We start from the raw sequence: 15,204 nt of genomic DNA on the forward strand, positions 1-15,204 counted from the left end.
GTCAGGTTTTGGGTCTCTGTATTTTTGTTTGCCAAGCTTCCCCTCTTCCAATAATACCCAAGTGGATCAGGCAGTATGTCCTTCCCCAGCACTGTTTTTTTTGCTTGCTTTTTTTTTTTTTTTTTTAGAAATCTATCTTATTGTGACATTTCAACCACCTAGCATCTCTTTTACTTTTACACTTTCTTTTTGAATTAGGAAGATTTTAACATAGAATGTTTTTTATCCTCACTGAAGGCATTGGAAATTATACCAGTTAAGTTTTGGAACTTTTGTTGTGAACTAATTAGAAGAGAAAGCCCAATGTTGTGAATTCATGATGTATGCTTCTGAAATCCACTGTTTTGAAATTCAAGATGCCCTTTATGCTACCTGTCCTAAACTTGGCACCCAACATGTCCTGGTAGTATGATGCTAGAATTCTCAGCTCCTGGAGATTGCCATCCCAAAATAACAAATTAGGAAAACTTTGCTGTCTGCATAATGTAAAATTGAAAGTCTCTGCTTTTAATCACTGATAATGTTTTATATGTGCAGGAGATCATGAAGATGGGGAAGAGAATGAAAGGTCTTGTCCTGCTGCTCCTGACAGTCTCTCTCTAGCATGTGATCGTTACGATAAAGAGGATGAAGGCCCTTCCGATGGTGAGTGATTTTTCTAGATTTAATCCTGAACAATTGTAATATTGTTGATAGTTTGGTTGGTTTCTAATGAACTGCATAAGGAGATTTTGTAGGATAATTTGAGAACAGTAAATTCTCAGAAAGCTTAAGGCCCTGAAAAGTTTCTTACCTTTCCAAGCTTGTTAAGGAACTGAAGAGCACTCTCTAGTGGCAGAAAAAGCATGGTGAAATGATAATATTTGAAATGATATGATTGTTTGTTTTGTGTTAAAATTAAAACATGTTCCTTAGATGTCCTACATAAGCAGAATAATCAGTGACAGAAATGTTTTTCTTCTTCTTGCAAATATAAAATAGGATAAATTCTTAAAAGATTAAATAATTTATTCTTAAGATTTTTTCCAATTAATAAATTAGTGTGTACTTATTGAGCAATTATTTTTAAAAATTTAAACACTTTCCCCACCTTTTTTAAAATAAAAATCATAATCAGTTACAGTTTTATTTTAAGGGAAAATAATACAGGAAATCATGACTTAGTATCTCTTACTAATGAGAATTGAGCAAGGTTTGATAAATCACACATACATATAACTATCAACTTATATGAATTCGTTGCTCAAAAATTTAGATCGGCAAATGAGGGTTGTTGGGGGAAGTGGTAGTTTGCCATATACTGATCAAAATGTGTAACTCTGTTTCAGTTGTTGAATAAAAATATCATGATATGTTACATTTTACGTTATTCAGATTATTCCCTTTGGAATCATATATTGCATTTATGAAATAGAAAATTACACCTATCGCAGGGTAGGGATAACTCAGATGGAGTGATAAACCTTCTAACAGCCAAACAAGCAGGTTATTTATATTCCTCGAATTCGGTTGATTGTATTATTTTAACAATAGAAGTTTTCCTGTTTTGAATCCACCTTCCTTTTTATATTCTAAGAGCCAGTTAAATATCATGAATAAAATAGCCTTTTAAGGTTTTTTTAAAAAATAAATGTATTTATTGGTATAATAGATTAGATGGACTTTTAGCCTCTTTTTCCCTAGAAGACATTAAGTAGAGTATAAACCTTTGTCTTTATCTGACAAATCTAGTGCTTGTATTCCATTCCCCGTGTTTTATGGCAGTGGTCACATTCAACACATTGAATACATATGCAAAGAAACAAGCATGAGAAATGATTTTTTTTCTTGTTTGTTTGAGACAAAAAAATAGATAACTGCTTTTGTTTATGAAAGTAAAAAGTCAATTGCTGAACAATGTTGAAGCCTGAGCCTTAATATTACCAATACAAATGCATTAACTATTAATTTTAAGAAGCTTCCAAATACTATTATTAAGCTATGTTAATTATATTAATTTGAATATTTTACAGAGTCTTTCATTTTGTAAAAAATCAAGATTACTTATATTAACAAAATGCCTATTGAACAAGACAATAATTTTAAACTATTAAGTAGAAATGGAAATAAATTTTGAACAGAGAGATAAAGTTATCCATAATTAATTTGGGAAAGTAAAATAACTTTTGCTGAGCATCTCATAGCTAACAGTGTGGCCCTAGGCAAGCATTAGCAAAATTATTATGTATACCTCTTGCACAGATCCTATAAAGTTAATGGAATTTACCCGAAGAGTATAATATTTAGGCTATTTATGTTTCTCCCACACCTCATAAATATTGATATTTAATCTTTATATAAGTTTTTACTGATGTCTGTCCAATAAATCACTAAGGTGTCTGTTAGCAGAGAAATGAATTCTATTTATAGCTTGGACTGTTCAGAAATAAATCTCCTTGAACACAATGGATATGTGGGTTTAAGATTAGTTCTTTAATTCAGTCCTCCTTTTCTCTCAATTAAATGCTTTAAGGAAATTAATATTTTAACCATGTAAACCCTCTTTTGAATGTAGTAGTGGAAATTTGGTAGATTCTTTATGAAAGTATATACTTTCTCATATACAAAATACTTAAAAGTGTAGTATAGCCTTTATTGTCATTGTACATCATGTATACAACGAAATTGGTTAAGAGAGTTCCAGGTATTACATTTATAAGTTCTGTGGAAACATAAATTATTGATCTGTGTATCCAGATAAAAGTGATGGGCACTGTTATTTTAAATAGAAAGTTAGAAATTGTAAGCGGTCAGTGGCATCCTTGATTAAAAAATCAGTCATCTTTAGCTAAATCTTTTAGCAATATTTTTAAAACCATGTCATAAATAAATATATTTTATTTTATTGTTAATTTTTAAATTAACCCACTGGCATTTTGTTCACAAGATAAAGATTGTATAAACAAATATCTTTGTTTATAACTGTAGAGCTCTGTATACATATTTATTTATTTTTCAAATTTATAATGTAGGCCATCTAACAAAATAAGTGACTTTGACAGGTGGTCAACAAACTTAAAAACAATTACAAATAATAATTATTAATATTATTATAACATTAAAAGGTATAAAAATACATCTAAAGACAATCACCGGATAGTACTATATTGAAAGATCATTTTGACCATCAGTGGAATAATTAAATGGGGGAGGCTCTCAAATTTCTTTTCTGTCAAACTGGTAACTGCTGTGTCTTTTTTGACTGTGGTTCCCCCAGAGGACATGAGTTAGAATTCCAAATTTTTTTGGAATATAAAGTTGAACAATGGATATGCTTTTTAGAATAATATGAATGCTGTTTCTGAAAAAGTTGGTTTTTGACATATACATCTCTATATACATTTTAAAGTCTGCGGCTGGCTCCCATTCTTTACCTTGTAACAAATTATTTATTTGCCCCCTTCCTTCCCTAGTTCAAAAGTCCATTCAATTCCCCAATGGCTACCTAATTTTCCGGTTATTCCCCTCAAGCCATACATGTTTTGATTTCTTTATGATTTATTAGGTACTGTAGAAAAGATGCATAAGTTACATCTTCTAATGAAATTCAAGCACACCTCAGTAATGCTTTGACTCAGTTGTCAGCAGCAATTAAATTTCTAGCAAGAAGAAAAATACAGAGGCCCAGCCATCTTACAGAAATGAAAACAGAAAGAAGCTGCGAAGGTGAGAAAAACAGTTGTGAAGAAGCCACCTCAGAATAAAACAAGATGTACAATTCTTGGCCAGCATACAGTTCCTGCCTGGCTCCTCCTTTATTGGCTAGTGGTCTGATTGATAGAAAAATCATAACTTGCTATATGCTAACAGGCAGAGTTCAGTTGTAGGTTATTGTAAACTGATAAAGGCTTAGATGGAGGTTTGATTTTCACACTGAACCCGGCTGCACCAGATTAATGGAATTACAATGAGAAGCTTGGACTAGTTGCAGCTTTGTCAGAAAAACTGATGGAGATTCTATAGTCACGACTGCTCATTAATACAAGTTGTCTGAAAGGTGTAGGGGCTTCTCTGTACAAAAAGGCTCAGGATAACTGATTTTTGAATAGGATTTTATTTATTTATTGATGACTAGTTTTCTTATAAAACAAATGATGGCCTCTTCTATAGTAAAACAGTGTTGCACATTTGTTAATATATTTGTGGCAAGGAGTAGGCCTTGACCTGACAGTGTTCATCCTTGACAGAGTTGGAAATCAGTAGAACAGGAGCGTATTGTTTTGTAGATAAATCTTACATGGCAAATATTGCTGTTTAAGAGACTTTTTTAAAAAGTTGAAATGTGAACTATTTGCAACTAACGTTTGATCTTAATTTGGGAAAAAAACTAGGGTACGGTAAAACCACTGGATTTTGTTTGTAGAAAGATCATTCATACTACAATGCCATTCACCTACATCCCAACACTATACTATAATATAGTAGGATGGAATATTATTTCAGAAACTGCAGTATCTTCTGATTCATCGTGGGTCTGATTTTTCTACTTTCCACTGTGTTAGCTTTTTAAAAGCTAATTTTTGAAATACTTGTATGTGGGCCTCCTCATAAGTCAGAGGATAATAATTATACCCATGATTCAGTCATGAATCTAATATGTTTATATGATTTCATGAAGAAAATTAGTACCAGAAATTGCATGGCTATTAGGCAGAATGCAAAGTTCAACCATGTACTTTGGAATGTTCAGATGTATGTGTTGGCATACAAATGAAAGAAAATCAATCTTTCTTCACCCCAAATAATAGATAATACAATGACTTACTTCCAAGACTGATGGAATACTGAAGGGCTATCTGACAGGGAGCAGTAAACAGAGATGCAAGAAAGTAGATTTAATAGCCCTTAATAATCTTTGCTACTTTGTAGGAAGTTTTTATTATGTATGAGTGGAATGGAAATAGGACCACATGTCAAAAGATTAAAGAATTCATCCTTTTGATAGAATTTTTTTCTCCTTCACCAGAGTTTCTCCCTTTGTTCTGGTGAAACTTCAACGCAGACATCTGTCTCTGGTTATAGGCTTCAAGATAGATAAAAATTTTCTGAGTATTTAGAGTTATATTGTGCCATTATTTATTTACTCACAGGAATATAGGTAAGTGATAATAAAATTAGTTAATAGGTAAAATTTATGGTAGCCTACCATGTCAACTTGATTCCGCATCTTTCAAATTTCAAGCAGACATAGTGGGAGGTGGAGAGAGAAAAAACTAATGATTTTGTAATTCATTCTGAAGTGTTTTTTTTGTTATGAATCAAAACTTGTCTACTTTTGTTTGAAGCTTAGAATGCTAATAAGTAGATGATTTAGTGATTTAGGATTTAAAATAAACTCTTTAGCCTGAGTTCAACAATGGAAAATGGACATTGAAAATTTGCCTGTCAGGGCAATAGTCTGATTCAAAGAATAGTGGCATGCTAAGTATCCATACAGAGCAAAATGAAATCCATGCTTTTTAAAAAATCAGTTATGTCATACTACTTATATGTTCTTCATTAAAGCTTGTCGATCACATTAAAAGACTTGTTTTACCAATAGCTAACTAATAAAAACAGAGGTTAGAAACTAAAAAGATTAAAAAGATAATTAATCATATATTGAAACTTTTTAAAGATGGATAACTTAATCGTATTATTTCTGTGTGACTAATATTGATATGTATATTATGATTATGATCATGATTATCCAGACAGCACCTTGTTCAAGATAGATATGGATAGTTTTTATGTGTATTAAAATGTATTAATAAAACATATATTTAAAAAAAAGTAAAATGATGTATTAGGTCTACTAACTTGTTTCATTTTTAAAAATTGGGAGGTTTTGAAGGAAGGATTGTAGTTTCCCAGATGTACATATATTTCAGTAAGAAAAAGTTGTACAGTACATTTATAAGGAATAGTGTGTATTTAAAAAGTTAAATACTTATACCTTATGTTTTTTTATACTCAAATAAGAATTCTGATATGGCTAACAACTATTTCAGGATGATCAATAAAAAATCAAATGACAACAGAAGTAATAAGCATTGCAGATAATAAATCATCCTAGATTGCCCTATTGAAACACATGGTAAAAATGTAGTTCTTAATGGACATCTGAAAATGCAGAGGGAAGAAACCAATTTAATTTTCAATAGTCTGGATTTTATCAACCAGCAGGCTTGTCCTGCATATTCTCTGACTAGACCTCCACTTGTTTTTGATAGATAGAGCAAGTTCCAAACCTCTGTGTATATTTTCACTCTGGGTTTTGCCGAAGGATTATATCTTTTTTGCATGAATATAAGTCTTATGCAATTTAGCAATATTTATTTGCTGACTTAGATAATTCACTACCTTGCTTGGAACTTTGAATTAAGGAACTTTAACCCATCATGGATAACATCATCTTTAGTTATTTGTTGTTGTTCTTATTTTCTGCCATTTTGTATTTTTGATTCCTTCAGATTTTATATCATATTACCAGGCTTTCAAGAGCAAAAATGAATTCAATACATTTATATTTTTATTGATCCATATTTCATTCTGGTAATTTGATGCTATCAAATTGTAATTTTAAAAGTCAGTGACCACAGTCACTTTTTATCAATCCACTGCTTCTTGCTAGCTCGGCTTCTTCATCTGACCTGCATTGCTCTGTTTATGAGGAAAACTAATTAGGGGCATCCATAACATTTTTTCTAAGATAACAGTTAAAAGAGTGGAGCTTATTCTCAACTGGAAAAACAACATGACCACCATTTTGATAGTTATTATGTTAATTAACAATTTCCCTAGCTTGAAAAAGTTTGAAAACTCCTGCTTTAGACCACATATTGTAGTCTTGTTCCATATTTCTTATTTAAAGATGTTAGCACTTTTGACTGCTTCACTTCAATTGTTTGTTATATTGCATTTTATAAGTCAGTAGATTCCTGAACAAATTATCTTTCTGAAAATATTTCTCTCATTGCGATTCATAAAGAGCTTCAGAGTAGTCTTACCATTCTTCTTAACCTTCTTTGTCTCCTTTTCTGTGGCTATTCCTGAGGTATTATCTTGCTTGTACATTTTCTTGTATTTTTTCTCATTTTCTTAACACATTTTTATTATCTTTTTATTTATCCTTATTTGTTGACATCATTGATTGAGATATTTTTCCTTGTCTTTCCTTGTCTTTTTTTCCATTTATGCCAGGAATGCAATTTACTTCTGCATTCAGTTCTCATATGCCGTACTTGCTGCCCAAGGTTTCCATCTTCCATCTTTCTATGTCTATTATTCTATTTTTTTTCTGTGATCACTGTATTTTTGTCTCTTTGAAATACTGGATTAGTTGTTTTTCGAATTTTGATAGTATGCCTTACCCCTTCTCATAGCTAATCAAGGTCTTTTGCAAAGAGTTAGGCAACCAGAAACTGTTTCATACAATGATCTTATATTTTGATTATATGTCCTTCAAGTCAAATCTTGCTGACACAACAACTCTCTTTAATTTTTTTAAGTTTAATTCATATATACTTGACACTTCATAATTAATGGACTGTTCCACAATATCTGAAAGTGCTCTTTTTAACTGGATTGCATTTCTCCATCTTCTGTTTATTATTAAGTAATTTTTTAGATCTTATTAATTTGACTAGTGATTAGTGTGGCATTATTTCATGTTACTTGCAAACTATATTAGTAGTTTTCAGTTTGTTATTGACTTATATTAATCATGGATATTGCCTGCTTTGGAGTATAGTGAGGCATTGTTTTAAATATTTATGTTTGTTTTTTATTTTTTTCCTAAATATTAAGTGTTAATTTTATTGAATAGAATTTTGTAACTATTAAATTTTTTAAAATTTATCTGCATCACACTGTGTAATGAAATAGTAACAATTTTTGCAAAGAAGCAAAGTATTATATTCCCCAAACCCAATTAATTATAATAAGATCTTTTGCTGTGTCATCAGTAAACCGTACATATATTTCTATTACTAATGTTCACTGAGGATAATAGCCACTAATTCTAACTGATATGATGGTGTCATTTATGGAAATAAAGCTAAGGACTATGTTTAGCAGTTTTTGTCTTTTGTTTTGAATATCACTGCCATTCCATTCTTCAAATAAGTGTATTATATAATCATCTGATTTAAAATGGCCCATTCTGGACCACCCAACTTCACTTATTTTTAAAATACCTAGTTATGAATTACTGATTCACGTGTTTTATATTTGATGTTCCAGAAGAATTCCTCTTTCAATATTGATACTATTGGTGACTAACCAAACTTGGCTTTGATTCCATAATTGAATTCTTATAAAGGATCACTATTCTATTATGAGTGACTTCTAATCTAGAAGTCTGTTGACATGCAACATTTTAAAACTATTTTTGCCATATCTGTAAGGATTGTAGGAATAATATAGAAATGATTTGCCATTGCTTTCTTCTGAATTTACTTTTGCATTTATTCTCCTAGCGGGTGGTTTTCTCCACAACTGCAAATCCCTTTTAGTCACCCTCACATTGTAGATTACTTTTAGCTGTACACTTCCTCTTTTGTTCTTACCAACTGATATTGCTTTCGGGTCATTAAAACTTCTCATCACATCAAGATGGTAATCCCCAAGAAAGCACAGTGTATGGTGCCTCTATACCATTTATTCACATAAATAGTTGTCTCAGGTGTTAGAACAGTATTCAGTGTATTTGCCAGAATGCAACTCTACTTAAATTAATGTGGAAAATAAAAATATAACTGGATTCTGGCTTACTGCTTTGCAAGCAAATGGGAAAAGGACCAATGAGACCGACCAGATTATCAGGTATTAATTTAATATTTAGTTTGTTAGAAGTAAAGTGGAAGGATATCTGTCTACTATCTGCCTAACTTTCCATAAACTGACTAAAAAGATCTGAGATTATTCTATTTCTGCAATGATTGCTTCAGTTAACTTTTTGTTAACTGGATTGTTTCTGTGTGTTTTAGGATTTAATTTAAGAAAACAAGAAGCCCACAATTTTTTTTAAAAAAATCAATAGATGGAATGGATATCTCCAATGACTATGAAATCTCTAGAAAATAATGGAAATGATTTGTTTGTTCAATATTACAGATCTCTTGTCAACACAACTTTTTTACTTACCAAATGTTAAGAGAATGAATTTCTAAAATAATCTAAACAGCCTGCCATGAGTTAGTGATAACTGAGTTACTTCATCATCTCTAACTATTTCTTATTTTCATTATTCTTTCCTATGGGCACTAATCATGGGATTAAGCTGCCAGTCAGTGTAGTGATTTTTCTACTGAAACCATCTGGCTTGTTGGCACTTGAAGTTGTGATGATTCTTTTGCCATTGCAACTGGCACTGTCAAATGGCTAGAGTATTGATTATAGCTCTCATGCTAGTAGCTGCTAATTTTCATGTACTATTGACTTTAATTAGTAATTTTATGCACTTTTGTCCCATGTATGTTAAAAATGAAATCTTATAATGTTAGATGCATTTGCGAAGAGCAGTTCTTTCTTCTGACAGGTTCAGTTCTGATGCAGCAGACCTTTAAATTTATTTTGTAAGTTTTGGGGTGGATTAAGAATTGTGAAGATACTTGATCAGTCTAGATTTTACTTTATATTGTATGCATCACTTAGGAAACTATTGATTGCAGGGATACATACCGTAAATTGAAAAAATAAATATTTTTCATATGTATCCCATAGCTACAGATTTCTATAGGTAGAAAAATAATGGCAGGCTTGTCTGTCACTTATGATAGTCCTAGTTAATTAGTGCCAGATTTGTTAACATGTAAATCTTTAGTATATGCTCTACGTATTTTGGTTATAGAAACTATCATGCGGCAGTATAAAATTTCTATGCATTTTGAAGCCATGGAATAAAACCATTTTTTCCTGACAGTCTTTAGGGGAAAAAATGGAAGCTTTTGGAAAAAATTGAATAGATGCATTATTCATTTTTCCACCATAATTTATTGATCTATTTTGGTATTCTAGAAGATACAACACAATGCATATGTTTGATTTACTTATGAATTGAAAAAGTATAATTTAAAATATAGTTAAGCTTACTGACTGGAGTTCTTTAAAGCATTTTACACTTTATTAGAGAAGTATAAACATCTGAGGTTTAAGAAATAAAGAATTTCTTTGTTTTGTTAAGCTTCAAAAACATAAAATTGAAGTTATCAATGTGATAGTACAACAGAATGAATGAAGCCTAGTCAAGAACAGATACAAAGTTGTCACTTGATAATCCCCCAAGCCTCCTAACAAAGAAGGGTACTGAATCTCCTTCTTTCCTTTGGTGAACATGATAGTCCCGCCAGAAGGATGGTGCAGAAATATATCTTGTCTCACATTTAAGAGGTTTCTGAATATAGCAGTTATAAAATCTGATACTTGAATAAAAATCTTCTCATTACAAGTTAATAGAAAATATTGGGGGGGAGTGATAAATGATGGCAATGTTTGAGCCTCTTATTGTATTACATTTGATATTCAATCTATATCATTGTTTTTCATGCTGGCTTGGGAATTCCAGGACTTGAAGCGCATGCCTCTTAACATTGCCAAGTTAAAAAAAATGTTCTAAACAAGAAAACAAAAAAGGTTTGAAGTTATTTATTTAACTTTTTCAATTATTCTTTTTTATTTTTTCCAAGTATTTGGAAAAAAAATTAAAATACATTTGGAGCAAAACCAAAAATAACTATTTTCTGTCTATATATGTTTTACCTCTGCTAAGATTTTCCTATGATCTTCATCATTATAAAAAAAAAAATAATAAAAATTTTCATTATGGTTCATTTAGGATAGATGTAATTTACATAATAATAACCAGGATTTTTCATTTGTCTTTGCTGGCATAAGCCATTAGTCTTATTTTGTACCTCACTTAAGCAGGCATAAAGCAAAACACAACTATATTAAGGTTTATGCTTAATTTTAATTCAAATGAGATTCATCAGAAATTTTATTCATTGCTTAATAAGGGTGGCTATTCTGAACTGGGTTAGTGTTGTCGGACATATAAATTCAAATCTCTTAGTGACATGTACAAAACATGAGTAATAAAAGTGAAATGCTCTGACTGAGTAAAAAAGAACACTTGTAATAAGTATACATACATTTAAAAAGTAATTACAAATATTTTATTCTCAATTTTGCTCTCTGGAAGAAAATGTTTTTAGTGATATTCTAATTGTTAATGATGTGTGCATCTTTTTCTGATGCTGTATTGTCATATAAAATATATTATCTTTAAATAGTATTCCTAGGTAGCTTATGTAAATTAACAAGATAATAAAGTTATGTATGATCAAAGCAACCCCACCCCCCTAAAAGTAAGCACAACTATAAATGTGTCTTTAAAAAAAGTTAAGAAAAGTAAAATATTTTCCTGGCATTACAATATAACTATGTTTTAGATGAACCATTGTTGGGAAAGTATTTGAATAATGAAAGCTTGAATTCTACTTTTATGGGAACTACTTAGATGGAGAATAACTTATAGCAAACTGACTACTAAGAAAAATTATGGGCAAGTATATATGCAGATGAGCAGGCATTTACCCATTCTGGTCCAAAGTAGTAAAGTTCAAACCAAGCACTTTGAACCAATCATACAGTATGAATGTATTAAAATCCCTTGTTTAGCCATAAGGGGGAAAAAACAGAATGACATGATGCTGATTTAAATATAGAACTTAGACATGTAGGAAAGATTTGATTGGTCTTACTGCCAAATAGGCTTCTGACCTTTCTGTGTGACCTCTACGAATACAGAATTTGGCTTTATATTGTGGTTAATATTCATATAATCCTAGAATAATTATTTTAAAACTGTGATTTGTTGAATGAGCATCACTCTTAGGTTGAAAGCAAGTAAGTATAATAAGGCCTACTTAGCATGATGCTCAAAATAGACCAGTATGTTCTTTCTTCATTATAAATGCTCCAGTAATTTTGCAGCAAATGAAGATTATGAATAGACATTTTCAAATTATTGCTGAAAACTATGTTTGAATATTATATCTATATGTGAAGGGATTTATTTTTATCTTTGTAGCTGGACAAAGTTAACATTGTCTGAACAATAAATGAATTAAACTTCTATTTAGGAGCACAGATACAAAATTCATTATGAAAAATGTCTACCTGAAATATTTGCTCCAATATTTTAAGTGTGTTCAACCATACAATTGGCCTGAAAAGCAAACTGCTCCATATGCAACCAAATGAGTATTTCTGCATTACATGGTAGGCTGGGCTGGATTATTACTGAATAATCCTTTGATTCATGTTACTTCTCAAAAGCAGGGGTTTTTTGGGGGGCATGGGGGGTGGAGGGTTGAAGTGTTTCAGCAGGAACCTGGATAACTGCACCCTAGGCAGGGGAGAGACTCTGTAAGGCGGTTTTAGATCCTAATCCTTATTTTCAATTCACATATATTTTCAGTTTAGACTATTTAGCAAAAAGGCTCTTCAGTGGAAGCTTTATAATAAGTAAGTCATGATTGGTTATACATCTTTCTGAAATTGCATTATATCTTTTCAGCTGTAACTAAAATGTGCAGCTTAAATGTTTTCTTTAATCAATCGCATAGGATGCTGCCAGAACATTAAGATTTATGCCATTGTCCCCCCCCCCCCAAAAATCAAACTGCAGAATTGTTTTTTCCTTTCAAATATGGAGATTGGAGTTTTGTAGCATTTTTCTTTAGGAACATCGTGAGATCTGTGACCTTTGGGGACAAATTATGTAGAAAGAAAATATTTATATTCATTTAAAATAACCTCGGAAAAGGAATAGTCTCATTACCCTGTTTGATCAATTTCTCGGAAGCTGAGCTGTAGCATGCGGCTGTTGCCATTGGGTGATGGAATACACTGAGAAGTGGCTAATGGTGATGGTGCTCATCAGAATAGGGTTCAGCCAGCGGTCAGCAACAAATAATTCAAGACTGTTTCTAAGTTTGTGGCTGGTGGAATTTGCTTTTCGCCCCAAGCCAGCAGTAGTGCTGAGCTGGCCTATTTGATTACAAGAGAAGCATATTTGCCTCTTAGCAACTGCACATTTGTGCAACTGATAGAACTCTACTGTCTCCAACAATTTTCTCTCTGCACTCTGTTTTGTGATGGAGAAATAATGCTGTATTGTTGATCGCATGTAAAGTACCGTTTCAGAAGAGCCTACAAGCAGTTCTGTGTCTATCCCTTATAGAGGTTACACTGCTGTAAGAGAAAACTGGTTACAAGCAGAATATTATGGCATTATGTTGTTCTTTGCTAAATAATACTTAGTGTTTACTAACAGGTTCAATGAGATATGTTCACATATCATGTTCCTGTATGATCCAGGGAATGCTCCTTAACCATAATAATCTTATGTCTTTGTTATTATGGCAATATTTAAAGAATTTACAATTTCCGCAGGAAATGAGTCTGTGGGAGTTAACATGTCAGGAGATGAAAAGCATTTATAACCCAGATAGTTACGGCACCAATGAATGAAGACAGTTCAGGAAAGATGTTTTGAGTTTTATGACCGTAAGAGGCCAGATCAGGGAAATTGCACACTGGTTTTTATGGCTTTATAGCTTTACACCAAAGCTATGCTTTGACTTGTGTGCATTCATAGTCAAATCTTTCCAAACAATCTTCTGCTTGACTGATGATAATTCTTACTACTAGTGATCTACAATAATAACTTAAGGAACTCATAATGTTATATGGTTTATATTTACACAAAATACTTACGATTTGTATATGTGGTGATAGTTAAAACAGGCTGTACGAGCATGGGTGGAATTAACTAAGAGTTTCTGAAATACCTTTACTGCAGGATAGCATTTTTCAAATTTTTAAATAAAATTTTAATTCCAGAATATGACATCAATTTGTAGAAATTTTCCTCCTCTCACCACTTTTTTAAAAAAGGCCTATTGATGTAATTTTAGAAATAATGCAGTATATCTCTGGAATAGCTAATTGGCAGTTTTTGCAGCTAGACATTTTTGTCCAGATATTTAAATATTTATCTATTGAAATAGTGAAATTAGATTCGGTTTTTTTATAATAGTGCTGAAGTGATTTGTTCAGATTTCTCAAACACATTTTTACATGAGAAAGGTTGTACATATAAAACTTACTCATATACTTTTGTAATATATTTTTGGGTATATGCAAATACTGCAAAAATCGAGAGTGAGAGAAACACTGACAGTTGTGTTAGAATTGAAATACGCACACTGGCATTTTTTTTATAAAGAGACACCAAGAAAACTGGAGCCTAGAGTGTATAATTTCTTTTACTAGAGGATGATAAAATTTGAGTTTTCATCTATTGTTCAAGTATATAGCATTTATTACAGAGGAATATTCTCTCTGTCAAAGTGCTTTAGAGAGCTGGATGGTAAGATTTTATGTAAACATTTTTAAAAAGGAGAGTAAATGGTACAATTTCAGGGGGGAAATTCCACCCATCTTTCACATTATTTTCTTTTTGCTGATTCATAAATCCTTGAAAAATGTCCACATAGGATTTTCAATACACTCTTAATAAAATGGATAGACAAGAACATTTTAGGTCCGTGTATGAAATTATTTCTGAAGAAGTAATTAAATAGTAAAACAATCTTATTTATACTATATGAATATTAGTAAAATCTCTTAGAATATTTTGCTAGCATGCTTATATGTAGTAGTTGCCTCTTGGATAGAACTAGGAAACCTATTATAGTAAAACTATAAATCCATATCTAGCAAATGAGACATAGCTTTTTTTTCTTTTTCCTTTGGCTAAGTAGATTTAATTTTCCATCCTGTCATTTGGTAGGATACTGAGGTTAGCATTGCTAATTAGACTTTCTGTTCCATTATATCATCCAATATCCCTGTATGATGTTTCTATCATTTTCGGTCTTCATATTTTAGTTATGTTTTGGAAATAACTTTTACATCATGCACATAATTCCTGGATTTTTTTGCATGGGAAAGTGATCAAAGATTGCAAAAATAATACTATTTTATAACTCTATTTGCTGTGAAGTTATTATGGTCCAACTGTTATACAAAAGCAAAAGCCCATCTTGCATCACTTTTTCAATACTTCAATTCACCTCTCCTTTTTGAGCAATGAATTATGTCTGTCTCTGCCCC

The 15,204-nt window shown here is 31.5% G+C and overlaps 1 protein-coding gene across 2 annotated transcripts in view; it reads left to right on the top strand.

Moving 5' to 3' along the window:
* Positions 1-15,204, top strand: part of SKAP2 (src kinase associated phosphoprotein 2) — a 148,777-nt gene that overhangs the window by 30,353 nt on the left and 103,220 nt on the right. For both annotated transcript variants that reach the window (XM_087892628.1, XM_087892629.1), the window contains exon 4: positions 538-645. In XM_087892628.1, the coding sequence (XP_087748754.1) occupies positions 538-645 (108 nt within the window). The remainder of the gene's footprint in view (positions 1-537; positions 646-15,204) is intronic.

This window comes from Pantherophis guttatus, chromosome 4 (assembly GCF_059756535.1).
Source record: "Pantherophis guttatus breed Tessera chromosome 4, ASM5975653v1, whole genome shotgun sequence".
Taxonomy (NCBI): Eukaryota; Metazoa; Chordata; class Lepidosauria; order Squamata; family Colubridae; genus Pantherophis; species Pantherophis guttatus.